At 48.4% G+C, this 15974-nt stretch overlaps 3 protein-coding genes across 9 annotated transcripts in view; 2 read left to right on the top strand and 1 right to left on the bottom strand.

The window, feature by feature from the left end:
• The first annotated feature begins 24 nt into the window (after positions 1–24).
• LOC125721706 (WD repeat-containing protein 44-like) lies at positions 25–9714 on the top strand. 2 transcript variants are annotated; one of them, XM_048997693.1, is made up of 20 exons: positions 25–348; positions 999–1032; positions 1813–1872; positions 1980–2427; positions 2523–2677; positions 2798–2887; positions 4010–4146; positions 4378–4461; positions 4565–4671; positions 5743–5894; positions 6009–6147; positions 6620–6684; positions 6847–6963; positions 7045–7167; positions 7254–7445; positions 7579–7680; positions 7903–8018; positions 8129–8256; positions 8447–8572; positions 8652–9714. In XM_048997693.1, exons 1-20 carry the CDS (start codon positions 257–259, stop codon positions 8735–8737), a joined length of 2553 nt encoding a protein of 850 aa, XP_048853650.1. In that variant the 5' UTR covers positions 25–256; the 3' UTR covers positions 8738–9714. The 2 variants fall into 2 exon arrangements, with proteins under 2 accessions (XP_048853650.1, XP_048853651.1); XM_048997694.1 differs by having other exon boundaries at positions 26–348; positions 2028–2427.
• A 307-nt stretch (positions 9715–10021) lies between these two features.
• LOC125721728 (UAP56-interacting factor-like) lies at positions 10022–14507 on the bottom strand. The gene is made up of 9 exons (XM_048997764.1): positions 14204–14507; positions 13530–13688; positions 12513–12643; positions 11811–11896; positions 11456–11531; positions 11156–11208; positions 11001–11075; positions 10437–10545; positions 10022–10229 (listed from the first exon to the last, which is right to left on the bottom strand). The coding sequence occupies exons 1-9, from the start codon at positions 14274–14276 to the stop codon at positions 10119–10121; spliced, it is 873 nt and encodes a 290-aa protein (XP_048853721.1). The 5' UTR covers positions 14277–14507; the 3' UTR covers positions 10022–10118.
• Positions 13664–15974, top strand: part of lrch2 (leucine-rich repeats and calponin homology (CH) domain containing 2) — a 24610-nt gene continuing 22299 nt past the window's right edge. For all 6 annotated transcript variants that reach the window (XM_048997699.1, XM_048997698.1, XM_048997701.1 and 3 more), the window contains exons 1-2: positions 13664–13784; positions 14932–15327. In XM_048997699.1, the coding sequence (XP_048853656.1) occupies positions 13682–13784; positions 14932–15327 (499 nt within the window). In that variant the 5' untranslated portion in view covers positions 13664–13681. The remainder of the gene's footprint in view (positions 13785–14931; positions 15328–15974) is intronic.

The following is a 15974-nucleotide window of genomic DNA, read 5'->3' as shown; positions in this document are numbered from 1 at the left end:
TGTCTCGCGAGATTTCCCAGATACCCTCCCCACACACGCATACACACACTTTCATCTGGTCCAGCCTCTGGTCTTTCCTCTCTGTGGCCCCGTTCTCACACGCCCTCCCGGCCGTGGCTGTCAGCGGGTATCCGCGCCGAGCTGCGGCTCCTCCCCCCGGTCCTGCTTCCTGCTGAAGCAGCCGCGTCTTGCGCATCTCACCGGCCTGCGCTGCACGCACGGCCGTGTCATATCATATCTGTCGGGTGGCTTTTGCATGATCCGATCGGTAATGGCGTCGGACAGCAGTGATACGGAGGAGTACTACGATGCTGCGGAGGACGTCAGTGCTGGTACCTCTCCTAACATGTAAGTATATTTTCCCGAGGAGTCGCTGCATTATAGTATATGAGTAATAATATTGCAGAGAGATAAATTCCCACCATCCCAGCGGCGTACACTTAAATCAAAATCGCAAATGTAAGATAACAATGAATGAATGAATGAAGAATTATAATAATAATAATAATAATAATAATAATAATAATGTGCATGCTGGTCGTATGCAAGTAAAGCGTCGATTTCACTAATTGCGAAATGGGCAGAAAGAGTTATTGTTTCATTTCTACAGATTTGGGAGATTAATTACTGAAGCACAGATCTAGAAGACAGACGGGCCTTTGAATTTATAACATTTCTATGGATGCCCGTTTAAGAGTTATCGTTTAAAATGAATCTTGTGCCGCGGCAGCGCGTTAACGTCATTTAAACGCCATTTTTTTCTAAAAAAAAAAAAAAAGGATTTTGAGATGTTTTATATGACTTAGGATATAATTGAGCTGGTTTTAATGTGGTGCTTAGTTGAGCAAATATTTTATTGCGCTCTTAACTGCTAAAATGTTCCTCGTTTCTGCCAAAACGATATGTCCAGTTAAATAAGCAGCGGATAACTTACACTGCGAATAATTGTTGCTGCTTTGTCTTTTCAGAGTAATATTTTAACCTCTTTTGTGTCCCAGGTCTCCTGCGAAATTTGTCCTTCCTTCAGCAAAGGTAGGAGCAGGTCTTCGTGTAGCTTGATGCAAGAACTTCATTCACGCTGCTGGAATGATTTCATACGATATTCCATGTTGTGACAACATGGTAACTGGATATATCGCGCTGGACTTTACCTTAATCCCCGGGACAAACTGTGATAAATCTGGGATACCCGTGGGTGACAGTTCATTAAATAAATAATTTATTATCCATTTCGTCTTTAGAAAAGTTGTATTCCCCCTTAACTTGCTTGCTTATGATTATAAACCCGTACCTTTCTTGAGGGTCACATGTAGCTAGTTTCTGATCCTCCATCTGCAGGTAGGGGGCGCCGGTTATCTGGGTTGTTATGAAACTGGAAAAGTGAGCAGGAAATGATACGATGGATTTGATGGCATCTGTGCGCTCAGTCGCGAATGGGAGCCATCGCCATGGTGACCAGCATCCATTTTCTGAGTGGTTGGAAGCTGCTCGTGTTGTTATTGGTACTACGAAGCGGGGATACTGGCTTATCGGGGTAACCTGTCGGATTTAAGGTGCCACAGTTTAAACGGACTTTATATTCGTTCACTTACATTTTGTCCAGACTACCTTAAATCTGATAAGTTACCCCAATAGCTGTAGTACAGGCCCCTGGTTTGAGGGGCGGGGGTGGGGAGGGGGGGTTCACTGTGAACATTTGGTATTTGGGTGGGTCAGTGTGAACGTCTGGTGTGTGGGGTGTCTGTGAGGGGGGGGGGTCTTGGTGAATGTCAGTAGTGATAACCCCTTAACTTGGTATCTTTCACCCTGCAGGATAGCAGGACTGGCACCCCGCAAGACTCATGCGAGCCCCCCCACGATGACTCCATCCAGGTAAATCTGCCTCCCCATGTTTTGCAATTTGCAATTCGAAACCAAATTCAAACTCCAACAGAAAAGATGTATGTATATCCGGATGTTTATGGAGCTGATTGTTACAGTCAGGTACTGGGGTATCTCTGAGGTCAGGGTCCTGTCTCCATGGCCAGATCATCGACAGCATCATCGAGGAGAGTCAGAAAGAGAGCAACGTCCATGAGCTGCTCCTCGCCGCTGAGGGAGGCGGGGCCAGCACCGCAGCCCCCTATGATGAAGGCGGGAGTCTAGGGGAGCCAACCACAGTGGGCCTAGGTGAGGGGGGCGGGGCTGTGAAAGCTCCACCCCCGGACATTACCAGCACACTTGTTCAGGAGCAGATAGTGTCTGACCGTGAGCAGACACGGGGGGTGGGAGCCGAGGCAGGACCCCTCCCCGTAGAGCCCGACATTGTTGCCAGCACTAAAAGACCCCTGAGCGGATCCCGCCCCCCCAAGCCACCCCCACCCTCCCTGCCGGCGACTCTGCTACTCAAGCCTACCCCGGACTCCGCACGGAACCCGGTGCTCGAAGGTGCGCAGAGCTGAACCTCCCCCGCTTTTTGTGTGGGAGTGAATTATATCTTTCCATTCCTTTATCACTGACCTCATTTTCCCGCGTCCCCACAGAGCCGTGCGGCCTGCTCTCCCCCAGCGACGTCGGGGGGCGTGTCACCAGAGAGCTGCAGTGTCACCTGGACCTGGTCAGCGCCACCAGCGGGGACGCGGTGGTGACGGCCCTGGTTTGTGACCCCCCAGAGTCGAACGGCCCCTCACCTGGCTGTGTGAGTCACTGACGCGGATCAGCTAATGGTCCAACAGAACGGTCCTCCGGAGATCTGACCATCTAGCTGTTTGTAAAATACGTCGCCTTGGGAACCATGTGTCTGGTTCATCTTTATCAGGATGAGGAGTCGACCCCCGTCACCCCTGAAAGCGAGGCCTCAGGACCCCGGCGCCCGCGTACCCACTCCGGCCGCGAACTGACCGACGAGGTAGGGAAACCCTTCCTGAATCACCAACTCTCTCTCCTCCTTACAATGATCCGTTATTTTCCAGGGAGGGTGGGAGGCGTTGCGCTTTTAAACATTGCTGGCGAAAGATAAATCCCTCTAGGAATGTAGCTGTGAGGCGACACAGGTGCTGCCCACTACATGCAAACGTAAAATCGCACATTTACAGATTACATTCTGTTCTGGGGACGGTGTGTGGCTCGGCGGATTAGATCTGTGTGTCGAAAGGTTGCTGGCTCGAATCCCAGGGCTGGCGGCCCTCTGCCACCCATCGGGCAAGACCCCCAACCCTTAATGATCCCAGGGGTGCCAGACCATAGCTGACCTTGTGCGGTGAGCTGCCCACTGCCCCCAAGCTTGCCGTGTCTCCCAGAGAGCAAGAAGAAACAGGCAAAAAAGATAATTTCCCCATGTGGAAGAAAAAATTATTACTATTATATATTTTATTATACTTTTGGATTAGTTTTGTCTGTAGAAGAAAAATGCTGAGTTCAGCATGAAGAGTCACAATCACAGAGTACTCAACTGGTTGGTTGAAACATGATCCTGGTCTGGATTTTTACACTCTGCATCAGAATTACCCAACTCTGAATGCTGCAGAGGGGCGGCATGGTGGTGCAGTGGTTAGCACTGTTGCCTCACACCTCTGGGACCCGGGTTTGAGTCTCCGCCTGGGTCACATGTGTGTGGAGTTTGCATGTTCTCCCCATGTCGTCGTGGGGTTTCCTCCGGGTACTCCGGTTTCCCCCCACAGTCCAAAAACATGCTGAGGCTAATTGGAGTTGCTAAATGCATAGGAGTGCAAGTGTGTGGGATTGGTGTGTGAGTGTGCCTTGCGATGGGCTGGCCCCCCATCCTGGGTTGTTCCCTGCCTTGTGTCCATTGCTTCTGGGATAGGCTCCGGACCTCCCGCGACCCAGTAGGATAAGCGGTTTGGAAAATGGATGGATGGATAGATGGATGGATGAATGCTGCGGATGTTAGTTACCCTTTAAGAGAAAGAAGGCGTGGCTGTTAACAGAAAGAGGGAGTGGGTGTTAGCGGTATGAGGGTGTGGCCTGGCCAGTAGTTTTTCTGCTGTACATCCCTGTTTCCGTGGAACAGGAGATCCTGGCCAGCGTGATGATTAAGAACCTGGACACCGGGGAGGAGATCCCACTCAGTCTGGCAGAGGAGAAGCTGCTCTCCGGCATCAACCCTCTCTCTCTGCATATTATGAGGCGGACTAAAGAATTCGTGACGTAAGGAACACGGCGCCCCCCCCACACACACACACACACACACACACACACACACACACACACACACGACCCCCCCCATCTGTTTTGAGGTGTAATGTAAGCCCCACACTCACATAGTACCCAGAGCTTCTCAGATATGTCACAACATGGTAACTGGTATTATGGGGAGTCCTGCTGAGTCTGGAGAAAGGTCTGAATCTCAGGTGGTCTGAGCGTCTGATTCCTTCGCAGGAACGAGGCCGTGCATTCGGACGATGAGGACAAACCCACAATGCATTTGGGAGATGCGGATGCAGGGAAGCTGAGGCAGAGGACGTGAGTTGGGGGGGGGGGTGGGTCGGACAGAGGGCGGGGTGGGGCACCGTGCGGCGGTACAGCATGGTCACGTTTCTCCTATTGCCCCCGTTCGTCCCCTCAGCACAAAATTCAAGAAGTTTTTGGGCAAATCTGTGAAGAGGGCCAAACACCTGGCGGAGGAGTATGGGGAGAAGGCTGTGAACAAGGTGAAGAGCGTTAGGGATGAAGGTACGAGCCTGTTTTCGATACTGATACAGATACCTTGACTCTGATACCGGTTCCTGAAAGATTTCCGAAACCGATTTCACAAAATCCATGACACGCTGCAGTGGAAATTGTTAGTTGTAGTTTTCAGCCCCTTAGCATTTGTAGTTTTTAGCCCCTATACACTTTGAGCAGCCTCAAAACATAAAAGATATTTAACTTTGTACAGAATGTGAATGCATATGGCAGCCCTCTGGGATAGTGATGGTGCCCCGCAGGTAAAAAAAAAACAAAAAAAACAATTGTAGGACAAAGAAACTGCATTCATTTTGTTATGAATTGCAAGTCCTTCAACCTCCCTCGACAGAAGGCAGAGTCACAAATGCAAGGAGTGGGTTAAGCACAATATTGCTAAAAACAAAGATCTTTGTTTGCATGTAGGTTTGCAAAAACACACCGATTATTAAACTTTATTATTATTATTAAAACTGATGGGTTCAAAAAAGGTTATTTGAAAAATAATAAGGTTCATCTTATTGAGATACTCTTCTTTAAGAAGGAGAACCACTACATAAAATCCAGAATGGGGTTTGGATTCAGGTGAAAGGCTGAGTAGCCTATGAGCCCATTGAGGGTTAACTGGTTATAAACAACCTACAAAATGTTTACAGGTGATTGAAATTCACATGCATTAGGCTACAAGTTAATCACGATTTGCAAAATGATTCAGCTAGTAATTATCACTGAAGCAAATTATAAGAAAACACAAATTATACTGTGCAAATTTTATGGAAGATTTGTGGGCAAAATGCTTTAATAGCGTTATAGCGTATTCTCGGCTGTACGCGCTGATTACATTTACTCCTTCAGTATCGAAATTTGGTATGAAATGAAAAGGCACGTTCAATACTCAGTAGTATCTAAGCAATTCGGTTAGTGTCAAAAACTATTGAAGTTCGGTACCCAGCCCATATGAGAACTGCAACTGGGCTTGGTAGAACTGCAACTGGAACCTGCTGGGCTGGAACCATAACTGGAACCGGGCAAGCATACCTGATGCTCGGTACTGATGGAGGCTGTCCTGTTCTGATCCAGTGTTCCACATGGACCCAGACGAACCCTCCTCCAGCGACGATGAGGGCATGCCCTACACCCGACCCGTCAAGTTCAAGGCCGCCCACGGATTCAAGGGCCCGTTTGACTTCGATCAGATCAAGGTGGTGCAAGACCTGAGCGGGGAGCACATGGTACGACGTTGCCCCCCCCTAAAGCCCCTTCCCGCCCTCCCCACGCGCACAGACACGATACCTCCCCATATAGTGGAAGTCCGTCAGAACATGACTGTACCCTGGTATCTCCAGGGTGCGGTCTGGACCATGAAGTTCTCTCACTGTGGGAGGGTTCTGGCCACAGCGGGTCAGGACAACGTGGTCCGAATCTGGGTCCTGAAAAACGCCTTCGACTACTTCAACCACATGAGGCTGAAGTACAACACGGAAGGTAGGCGATCTGGCCCTGATTTTAATGCATTTTTACCGTGGGCTCCAGAGTGACCCCTGCTGGCCAAGAAGTAACACGTTTTTAATTCATATCAACTCATTTCGACTCATTTCCTGTGTTGTCTGTCACATGGGGGGCTGCAAATCAGGCCCCCAGCACAACGGTCTGAGGACTCTCTCAGGGTCTATGGGTGTATAACGGGTGTGTAACGGGTGTGTAATGGGTGTGTGACGCAGTAGGCGTTCTGCACTTAAATGGTCTTAAACATTTACCGTGATGGAACGGTTCACTAAACGGCCATCGGAATCCTGCTTCTGCCATCCCGCTCGACTGTGTTACATATTCATCTGTTTAGCCATGTAGCTTCACGGGGTTGAGGTGTAAAACGTTCAGCCAATCCCGGGAGTGAGGCGGTGTGCTGTTTGCGTGGTACTTCTCAACACTAACCTGTCCCCCTCCCTCATCGGGTCAGGGCGAGTGTCCCCCTCCCCATCGCAGGAGAGTGTGGGCTCCTCCAAATCGGACACGGACGTGGGGGTGAGTCCTGTTTTTTTTTTTTTTTTTTTTAGAAGTGTCGTTTGTGTTGGATGTCGGGGGGCGGGGGGGCCGCACGCAGGATTTATGCGAGCTCCCGTCCATGACCTACCCTGAAGAATCACCTTCCCAAAAAAACAGACCGTTTCCTTTGTACTGCCCTAGATTCACAGCACCCTTGAGGAGTCGAGTGGGGAGGACGGACATGCCCCTTTTAGGCAGGTCCCCTTCTGCAAGTACAAGGGCCACACCGCTGACCTCCTGGACCTGTCCTGGTCAAAGGTGAGAGGTCGGAGGTCATGCCACTGAGGTCCACAGATGCAAACTGTCATGGCTGCCAATGCCCCTCCTCCCTTGCCTCAGAACTACTTCCTGCTGTCCTCGTCCATGGATAAGACTGTCCGCCTCTGGCACATCTCCAGGAGAGAGTGCCTGGTCTGTTTCCAGCACATCGACTTTGTGACGGCCATCGCGTTCCACCCCAGGGTGAGCCAATCCCTATGCTCCCCTCCCATAATCCTCTGCTGCCTGACACAGCTCACCATGGTAACCAGCCTCCGTCTCGTCACCAGGACGACAGGTACTTCCTAAGCGGCTCCCTGGATGGCAAGCTGCGGCTCTGGAATATTCCCGACAAGAAGGTGGCCTTGTGGAATGAGGTGGACGGACAGACACGCCTCATCACCGCCGCCAATTTCTGCCAGAATGGGAAGTATGCTGTGATTGGCACATATGATGGCCGCTGCATCTTCTATGACACTGAGGCGAGTAGTTAATGGAGTCACTGGAATGACAGTCACCCACAGAGGGTCATATGACATTAAGGTGTTCGGATGGGATGAGAATGTGCTTGGGAAGTCAGTTTGTCTGAAGTTGATTTATTTTTTTGTTTTTCAGCACCTCAAATACCACACGCAGATCCACGTGCGGTCCACCAGGGGCAGGAACCGCGTAGGCCGTAAAATAACCGGGATTGAACCGCTGCCAGGAGAAAATAAGGTGTGTTCTGATACTATAACGCCAACTCACTCAGCCAATCAGAGTAGCTCTTACTAGTGTCACTCAGCCAATCAGAGTAGCCTTTACTAGTGTGACTCAGCCAATCAGAGTAGCTCTTACTAGTGTCACTCAGCCAATCAGATTAGGTCCTGCAGGGGTAAGTGTGGCATTTATACAGTAGAGAAATTTTACCTCAGCAGGATATTGCTTTATTTCTGGCAGATTTTGGTGACCTCCAATGACTCAAGGATCCGCCTGTATGACCTGAGGGACCTTTCTTTATCGATGAAGTACAAAGGTTACGTCAACAGCAGCAGTCAGATCAAGGCCACCTTTAGGTCAGGCGCATGCCTCTGTCCCGCCTTTGCCCGTCCTGAAACAAATGGGTTTTTCCTTCCATGGCTTTTGACACCGGTTGTGATTTTTTGCTACGCTGCCTCTTTTCCAGCCACGATTATTCCTTCATCATCAGTGGCTCCGAGGACAAATACGTCTACATTTGGAGTACCTACCATGATTTAAGCAAGTTCGCCTCTGTGCGAAGGGATCGCAATGACTTCTGGGAAGGAATTAAAGGTAACCGTGGCTGAACCTACTGGCCCGCCCCGTTCTCCCCCCGTGTATCTACCTCAGGGCTCGACACATCACAGTGGCACAGTGGGGGCTGCTGCCTGACTCCCCGCCCAAGGTGCTCCCCACAGCTGTATGTGACCTGTCCATTGCACATGCCAGCTGCTTGTCTATATTTCCCACTTGTCTTCCCCAGCCCACAATGCAGTGGTAACGTCGGCCATCTTCGCGCCACACCCCGGCCTGATCGTCCCGCCCATGGCCTGTGCGGAGAAGCCAAATGTAGGGCACGGGAGCGTGGATCCAGAAGTCATTCCATCAGGTGAGTCTGAGGAGGGGTATCTCAGGAGCACCAAGTCACCCCCCCAGAAATATAATCGATGGTTTGTCCCGCTCCTCAGGGGCCCTCAGGACAGGACACACCGAGGTCCTCCTTTCGGCTGACTTCACTGGGGCCATCAAAGTGTTTGTCAACGTGAAAAAATGACAAGAAACACACACCCCCGCCCCCCAGACCAGGGGAGTATTTATGTGTCCAAGCAGTCATGTCCAGTCACACGTGCACCTGCGTACCAGTGGCACTGCGCCACCTTGTGGAAGGACATGGGATTGCCGCGTCCAGCACACAGGGGCAGGCCCTCAGGCAGGAGTAACGGGAAGACGACAGAACGGCATGGTGCCTCCACTGGGGTGGAGGAGGGAGCAGCAGAGGATCAGCCTGCACCCTGTAGTGTATGTGCACAGCGTCTCACTAGGGACATGTGACAGGCACTGCTGTAGAATGATGGACGCATCGTGAGCCCCGATTGGTCCGCATATAGTTCGACACGCCTACTTCCAACACGCCCCTCCTGCCTCATTATTGCCCTTAACCGAAGCACCAACTTTTTAGAATAATCATATTTTTTTTTACTATGAATCTTAACAGCAGTTGATGTATCCGACGTTTTTAATCACTCTGTCAAACATGGTTTCATATGAATTTTCTCTTAACCAAGATACACTTACTAACTGGGTTAATAATACTTTATCGAGCCCTGTGGGGAAATCCTCTTTATGCCCCCCCTCCCCCCCCCCCCCCCAACTTGCTCTCTATAGGTGAGAACAAGCTGATCGCGAAGAGCAGTTACCCATAGCAGCACCCAGAGAGCTGAGGGTTAAGGGGCTTGCTCAAGACTTGAACCCACAACCTTCCAGTCACAGGCAGAGAGACTTTTACCACTGAGCCATATGCAGCCCCGAAATTTACATTTTTTTCATCTGACACTGCTGTCCAAAGCCACTTGCAGTAGAATGAAGGGTTACGACTTATGCTCTCTCACTGGGATTTGAACCCACATCTTTTGAGTTGCTAGTGCAGTGCTCTGATTGTTGTAGGTCCTGTACCTCATTTCCACACAACTGGTGTAATTAGAAATGACTAATTACATGTATGCTATTAAATGCTATTCAGCAGTAAGCCAATGAATATTTTTCATTTCCTCATCAGTACAAATCGGTTTACTCTGCTCTGGGCACTTTTTATGCTACAGTGTTAAAGTTACAGTCTGTTACTTCTTGTGATTATTCTACAGGGTTGTGAAGCCATTATTATTATTATTATTATTATTAATTTTATGTTTATTTACAGCAATCAAAGGAAAGCGATAAAAATAAAAGGTCAGATGTAAGACGATTGGCAGGACGATACAGTTTATCGGCCACCAGCTATGACGAGCTGTGAGAATATCATCTGCTCTCCTGTACCCTCTGCCCACACCATATGACACTCTTTTAAAAGCTGCTATCATTTAATCAGCCAATCAGAGTGGTGAGGTACGTAGTTAGGCCCCTCCCCCCCAGGGAAGGGTCAAGTCACCGAAGGCCGTTTATTGCAGGGTGACCATTCGGCTGCCTCGGCCCCTGCCCCTCCACAGCCTCTGTCCCCAGCCTCCGCGGATCTTCAGGTTGGTGAAGCGGTCGTTGAGCGTCAGACGGGTCTGCGAGGCAGAGAATCATAAGGACCAGAACATCAGGTGGCGTACAATTATTGAAATACATGGTCGTATTCACACAGGCAAAACTGAGGGACACCTTGAGGGCCTTTCTCACACTGGGCAACCAGTGATGACCCGCTGACTGTCATTAACTGCATCCTGTAACGTCGAGCTAAGCTAAATCTCACGGATTGTGCCGGAAAGTCCTACCTGGTTGGATACAGCCTTGAAGTTGAATCTCAAAGGGATGCCTTTGGGCTGGGGAGATGCAAAGTTTCCTTCCCCCAGAGGCCTGTCACTCACAGAAGGCTGGTTTGCCCTGTTCCCAGGGGGGGAGGGATTAAGAGAACACGGTGATTAGCTAAGGCAGAGAAACACTGCTCTATGGTTGGTCTCATATGACTCCTCATCTAACTGAATGCAATAGGCGTTTAACCACTTTAACGACGCGGACACTCATGCTATGTTAACAGTGCCCCCCTGTGGTAACAAACAGTAAGATCATAACTGGAATGCCGCTTAGTCCCGCTGTGCTCTTCCCACAAATCTGATTGTTCCTCAGCGATTGCGTAAACTGATGTTAAATATATTGTATATTACTAATATACTTATTAGCTTATTTGCAAATGCAGATTTAAAAGAAAACCGACTGGCATTTTTAACACGCCTCCTTAAAATGTGCTGATAATGTACTTTCTGCCTCACGTGTATGTCCGACATCAGTAGTCGCTAAATAAATAATAATGTACCTTTCGATGTAACTAAAGGACTTACTGCGGATCTGAGTTCGCCTTCGAGTTCGGAAGTGATACTGTCAAGATGGATCCAGAAGAGGGCGCCTTCCCCCACCTTTGGGCGAGATTGAAACACGTTTTAGGCACGGTGAGGTGGAAAGCCCGTCTCCGAAAGCCATCCAACGCCTTCCCTACCTTCTCACTTTCTGAAATCGCTCCGGTTTTTCGCCCCATTTCCAGAGATTAAACTACAGAAGAAAAAAAAACAGGACTCGATTTAATTGCTAAGATGCGAGGAAGATACACGAAAACACTTATTTGTATTAATCAAACACTGAAAGCAAGCTCGTATAGATAATGGGAATAAAATCATTGATCCCAGAGCAGAACAGGAGATAAAAAATAAAAAATCAATGAAATGTAATGCGTATAGCGGCAGTAAAAAGGATATGTAGAAATTACAAGCAGTAGGCTACTGTGATTTTTTAAACTAACCGCTCTGTTCAGTTTAACCGGCTTTGCCCTGTATGGTCTCTGCTGGGAATACTGGAAATTCTGGTTGAGAGGCATCCTGTAATAAAAACAGAGGAATGAAAATGGACCCCCCCCCGCCCTCCCCCCATAGGCCCAAGGGGAAATAAACCGTCCGTGACGGTGCTCAAATATACGCAAATTTGTAATAGGATAAAAGTTTTCTTGTTTCAACACTGATAAACAAATAGATCAAACACGTGTGGTGGCCCAGTGATGAAATATATCCGTAATACGGGCGAAGATTAACATCATTTACCAGTACATCACACGTTAATGCGCGTCTAATGCGTTTCTGGTAACACTGTGAAACACTCACCTTCTCGGAGGTCCCCGCTGGCCTCTGTAGGGCTGGTAGAAAGAGCCCCTGAAGCGGTTGCTGCGTTGTCCAAACTGCTTTGCATTCTGCGCGAGAAAAGACCAAAAAGTTCATCCAAGAAGCGCGATCTCACGTGCCGCGGTCCTTAGTGAGCACTAGCGACATGGCTGATATCAACCATTGATGAGTTTCCCGAAGCCTTCGTATAATGCTACGTCATTCGTAAGTTCTATGCCAAAAGATAGATGGATAACTTAATTATGACGTAGCGTTAAGAAGGCTTTGGGAAACCTGGACAAAACCGTTTACGATTTATTTTTCAACCCTGAAACTTAACTGAGTTTAGAGCAAACCTCAATTTGATGTAGACCCGCCTCTGTGCAGACAACTCATTTTATTTCATAGGCTTTCTTTACTAAAATGCAGAGTGTACATACGAATGTTCGTTACGCTATTGCAATATCCACTCTACGTGTAACATGTTTGTTTATATTCACTCAGTGCATGTACAGATATACCATTACATCTGTACAATTATACTATGCATGAGTGCAATATGTGCGCAAGTTTTACATACTTTTTCTTATTTGTTCTATTGTTAACGTATCAGTTGGTTTGTTATTTATTACTGTTTATCTTCAAGTAAATTTCCCCGATGTGGGATCAGTAAATTCTATCTTATCAGTGCACACGAGCGCGCACCTTGGCGTCCCACTGCGGTCTGTTCAGAGGGCTGATTCCTTTCGGAGCAGGCGCGGTCCTCCCCCGGTTGTACGGCCTGCTTCTGTAGAAGTCGCGCACGGGTGGCCCAGTGTATCGAAACCTGTTGAGCCCTGCGAACGGTTCGGCAGAAGCTGTTGATATCTGAGAACCATGCCAGCTTCGGGACTAACCCAGAAAGCCGCACATCACGCCGGAACAACCAGTTTCTAAAATGGTTTTTCGAAGGCTGTGATACCGGGGCCGAGAACGGATAGGCTTAGAACTAGGGGCCATTCTACAGGATTAAGCCCCGCATTCTATAGGGTCTAGAGCCGCCTATGGGTTGAACTACAAGTCTGCCCCTGCGAGTGGATTACAAGGCTGCGGACTCTCACGGACTGGCGTGACACTCAAGAAATATTACGGAAAATCTATATTATTCCGTTATAAACCTAAAATGAGCTACAGCAAAAGCGTTGGGGGTCGTTTGCAGACCCTACAGACTATATATTCACAAGATAATTAACTGTTACATACGTGTGAATGCGCGTGCAGACTTGTCTCGAATTGAAAATTTCACGCCACCCATCTGAACAAAGTTGGCAACCTTGAGATTAATGTCAAATTACGTGATACCATATAGTTCACGTGGCTAGTTTAATATTTCACCGCGGGGGGGGGGGGGGGGGGGAGTACCGATGATTTCAACCCCAAACACAGACAATCACTACGACTTGCATGGGGCCTTAAATAGGCCTAAGCTTAGAATTTCATAAGCAGTATTAAGTATTACCGTAACAAATCTCGAAATAACTAGCTCTGTAAAGGGAAACTGTGCAATTCACTTTATATGACTGCATGTTTAAGTAGCCAAAAACCGTAAAAACTAGAAATCACCGGAGAGTAAGGGTGTAACTGCTAGCCTACTGTAAAGGAGCAGCGCAAGTCTGTGCTTACTTTTAGTACATAAACTTATTTTATAAAGTGCTATAATAAGACTGTTCCGACTGGACTTACCTTGCATGTGGTAGGCGCCCCTTCTGAAACGGAAGCCTTGCTGCTGTCCTGCCTTATTAAACTTCTTAAATAAGTTGCTGCGGTTCGCCTGCCGGTTCTTCCTCTTAAAGCCACCAAGAGTCACATATTCTTCTTCTTTTTTGAGTTTAATAATGTCGTCTAAAGGCAAGAGAAACGACAGCTGGAAGGTGTTTGCAGTGAATGACCGATCGGCAGATATGTGGTCAGGCCCCCGGGGAGCCAAGCAGAATGAATGTGAGTAAACGGAGAACAAGACGCATATTATTGGGTCGCCTTTCATGGATGTGATATTTAGCCGTACGCGAGGCCTGTGTTTTTTTATCGTTGCTCTCAAATACCGTCGCAGTTTTAAGACAAACAAGTTTAAACATTAAATGGTTTTTAATGTCAGACTAATATTCGTGTGAAATGATTGGCTGCTCAAATAGGCTTGTAAGCATGCACCCCCCCTCCCTCATTGTGACATATATCACCCCCCACGATTGCCACAGTGTGCCAGTAAATCCATGTTATTTCGCAAATAAGCAGGACATATCTTGTAAGAAACCGAAGGGATTTTGGCCATCGAAGGAATGACTTGCGCATTGATGGAATCCCTGAAATTTGATCCGTTCATTTCCTTGTGTATTTTCCCCTCTTTTTTATTCACCAACCGAGTGACAGGTCAATCTTCTCCGAGCTGTTGGTCTCCTCCACAGCCTCCGGTTCCGCTATATTGTCGCCCATAATCTTCTGTTTCAAAGTCACTTTCTCCAGACACACTTTTCCTTATATAGCCTACAGCTTCGTACTTAGGATTCTAATCAGGCTTCTTGCGTTGTTATTAAAGTCGGGACATTTCCAATAGAAGCGTATATGAAGAATAATTGCACGACCTCTCCGGTGGCAGCCCGGGCGGACAGCTGCAGGCTCTCGTCGTCCCCCGGAGAGCGGGGCTGCCCTGCCCCAAGTCGACATGCGTTTGCATGCTTCATAACACACCCTAAAATAGCCACTGATCTAATAACGAAAGAGGGCGATTGAGTATGACACCTCGGCAAGGACAAGATTACAAGCCGCCTGGGAAAATCATATCTGCGTTTCATCAGACGCTCAAAAACACAAACCCCCCAGAGGGAAAAATACAAGACCTGGAGAATATATTATAACTTGTATAAATTATAACTTAATTAGTTACTTCATTAGCCTACTTGTAAACCCATATCCCGAATAGGTGTTAATAAAAGGCTACAGATAATAGCAGGCCTATATAAATGACAACGTAACTTAATAACGTCAATTAAGAAATTACAAAGTTCACTTAAAATGCATGTGCTGGAAAACAACGATGAATAGATTGGGAAGAGTGCGCTCGACATAAAAGCACGCTTTGCACCCCTAGCTGGACCTCCCACCACCCCTTGGAGACCCGCCCCTGCTGGGAGCCCAGCCCCGTCTTCGGAGCTGCCACCCCATTGCTTCCCTTTGCTGGCCCGGGCGCTGTGCGCATGGGCGGAGGGGCAGCGCCGTTTATTATCGGCCGGATTGTGTCTCTGTACGAAGATGGCGGCGAGTCAGGGAGGTGGGGGAGCGATCGCCGCTCTGCAGAGCCAGCACTACCCGAGCGTCCCGCACTGGACGGCGGGTATTCCGCAGCATCAGCACCACGTCCCCACGGCCCGCAGCCTGGATCGTGCCCTGGAGGATGCCGTGTGCTCTGGCATGCTGAACCTCAGCGGGAGGAAGTTGAGAGATTACCCCGGGATGAGCTATGATCTGACTGATACAACGCAGGCAGGTGAGTCTGTAACGAACTTAAAGTGCATTGCTGCATTTTTAAAGTTAGAGAAAAAAAAGCAACAATGTATGATAAGTTGTCCAGGAAGTGGCATTTTCTTAATGCAATTGTCGGATATTTTCATGCATCGTATATATCCATCCGACTTTATTTCGGCACATGGTGGACCGTGCAACCGCAAGCTGGATAAACGTGTGTAGAAGCGCATGGATGCCCATAGCACTGTGAGCTCCGTTTTTCTGAATGAAAACGTAAGATCATCCGTAACAGTGAACCGGGTTGTGGCTTCTGTCCCTGTATCCGTCCCGACGCGGATTTCCATCCAGGTTTGCCCAGGATCCTTACACGTCCAGCCGGCTGCTCGGATCAGAAATCCGCGTTGAGCGACTCTTTGCAGGACAATAGATAAAGCGTCACCCCGCCCCCCGCACAGCACTGTGTAAAGCTTTGCTGTTAGTTTTCTCGTCGATGTTTAAAATAGTTTACTATCTTACGCCCCGCCTAATGATTTCATTATTGTAGGTAATGCATTTTTTTCTTCGCGGTATATCGCTTATATTTTTCAACAGCTGCTCGGGGCATTAAATGCATGCACATATTTGCTTTTTAGTGTCACTTTTTGGTGACAGTTAATGTAAATGCTGCAG

Source organism: Brienomyrus brachyistius, unplaced genomic scaffold (assembly GCF_023856365.1).
Source record: "Brienomyrus brachyistius isolate T26 unplaced genomic scaffold, BBRACH_0.4 scaffold35, whole genome shotgun sequence".
Lineage (NCBI taxonomy): Eukaryota > Metazoa > Chordata > Actinopteri > Osteoglossiformes > Mormyridae > Brienomyrus > Brienomyrus brachyistius.
This window is presented reverse-complemented; position numbering and strand designations above follow the sequence as displayed.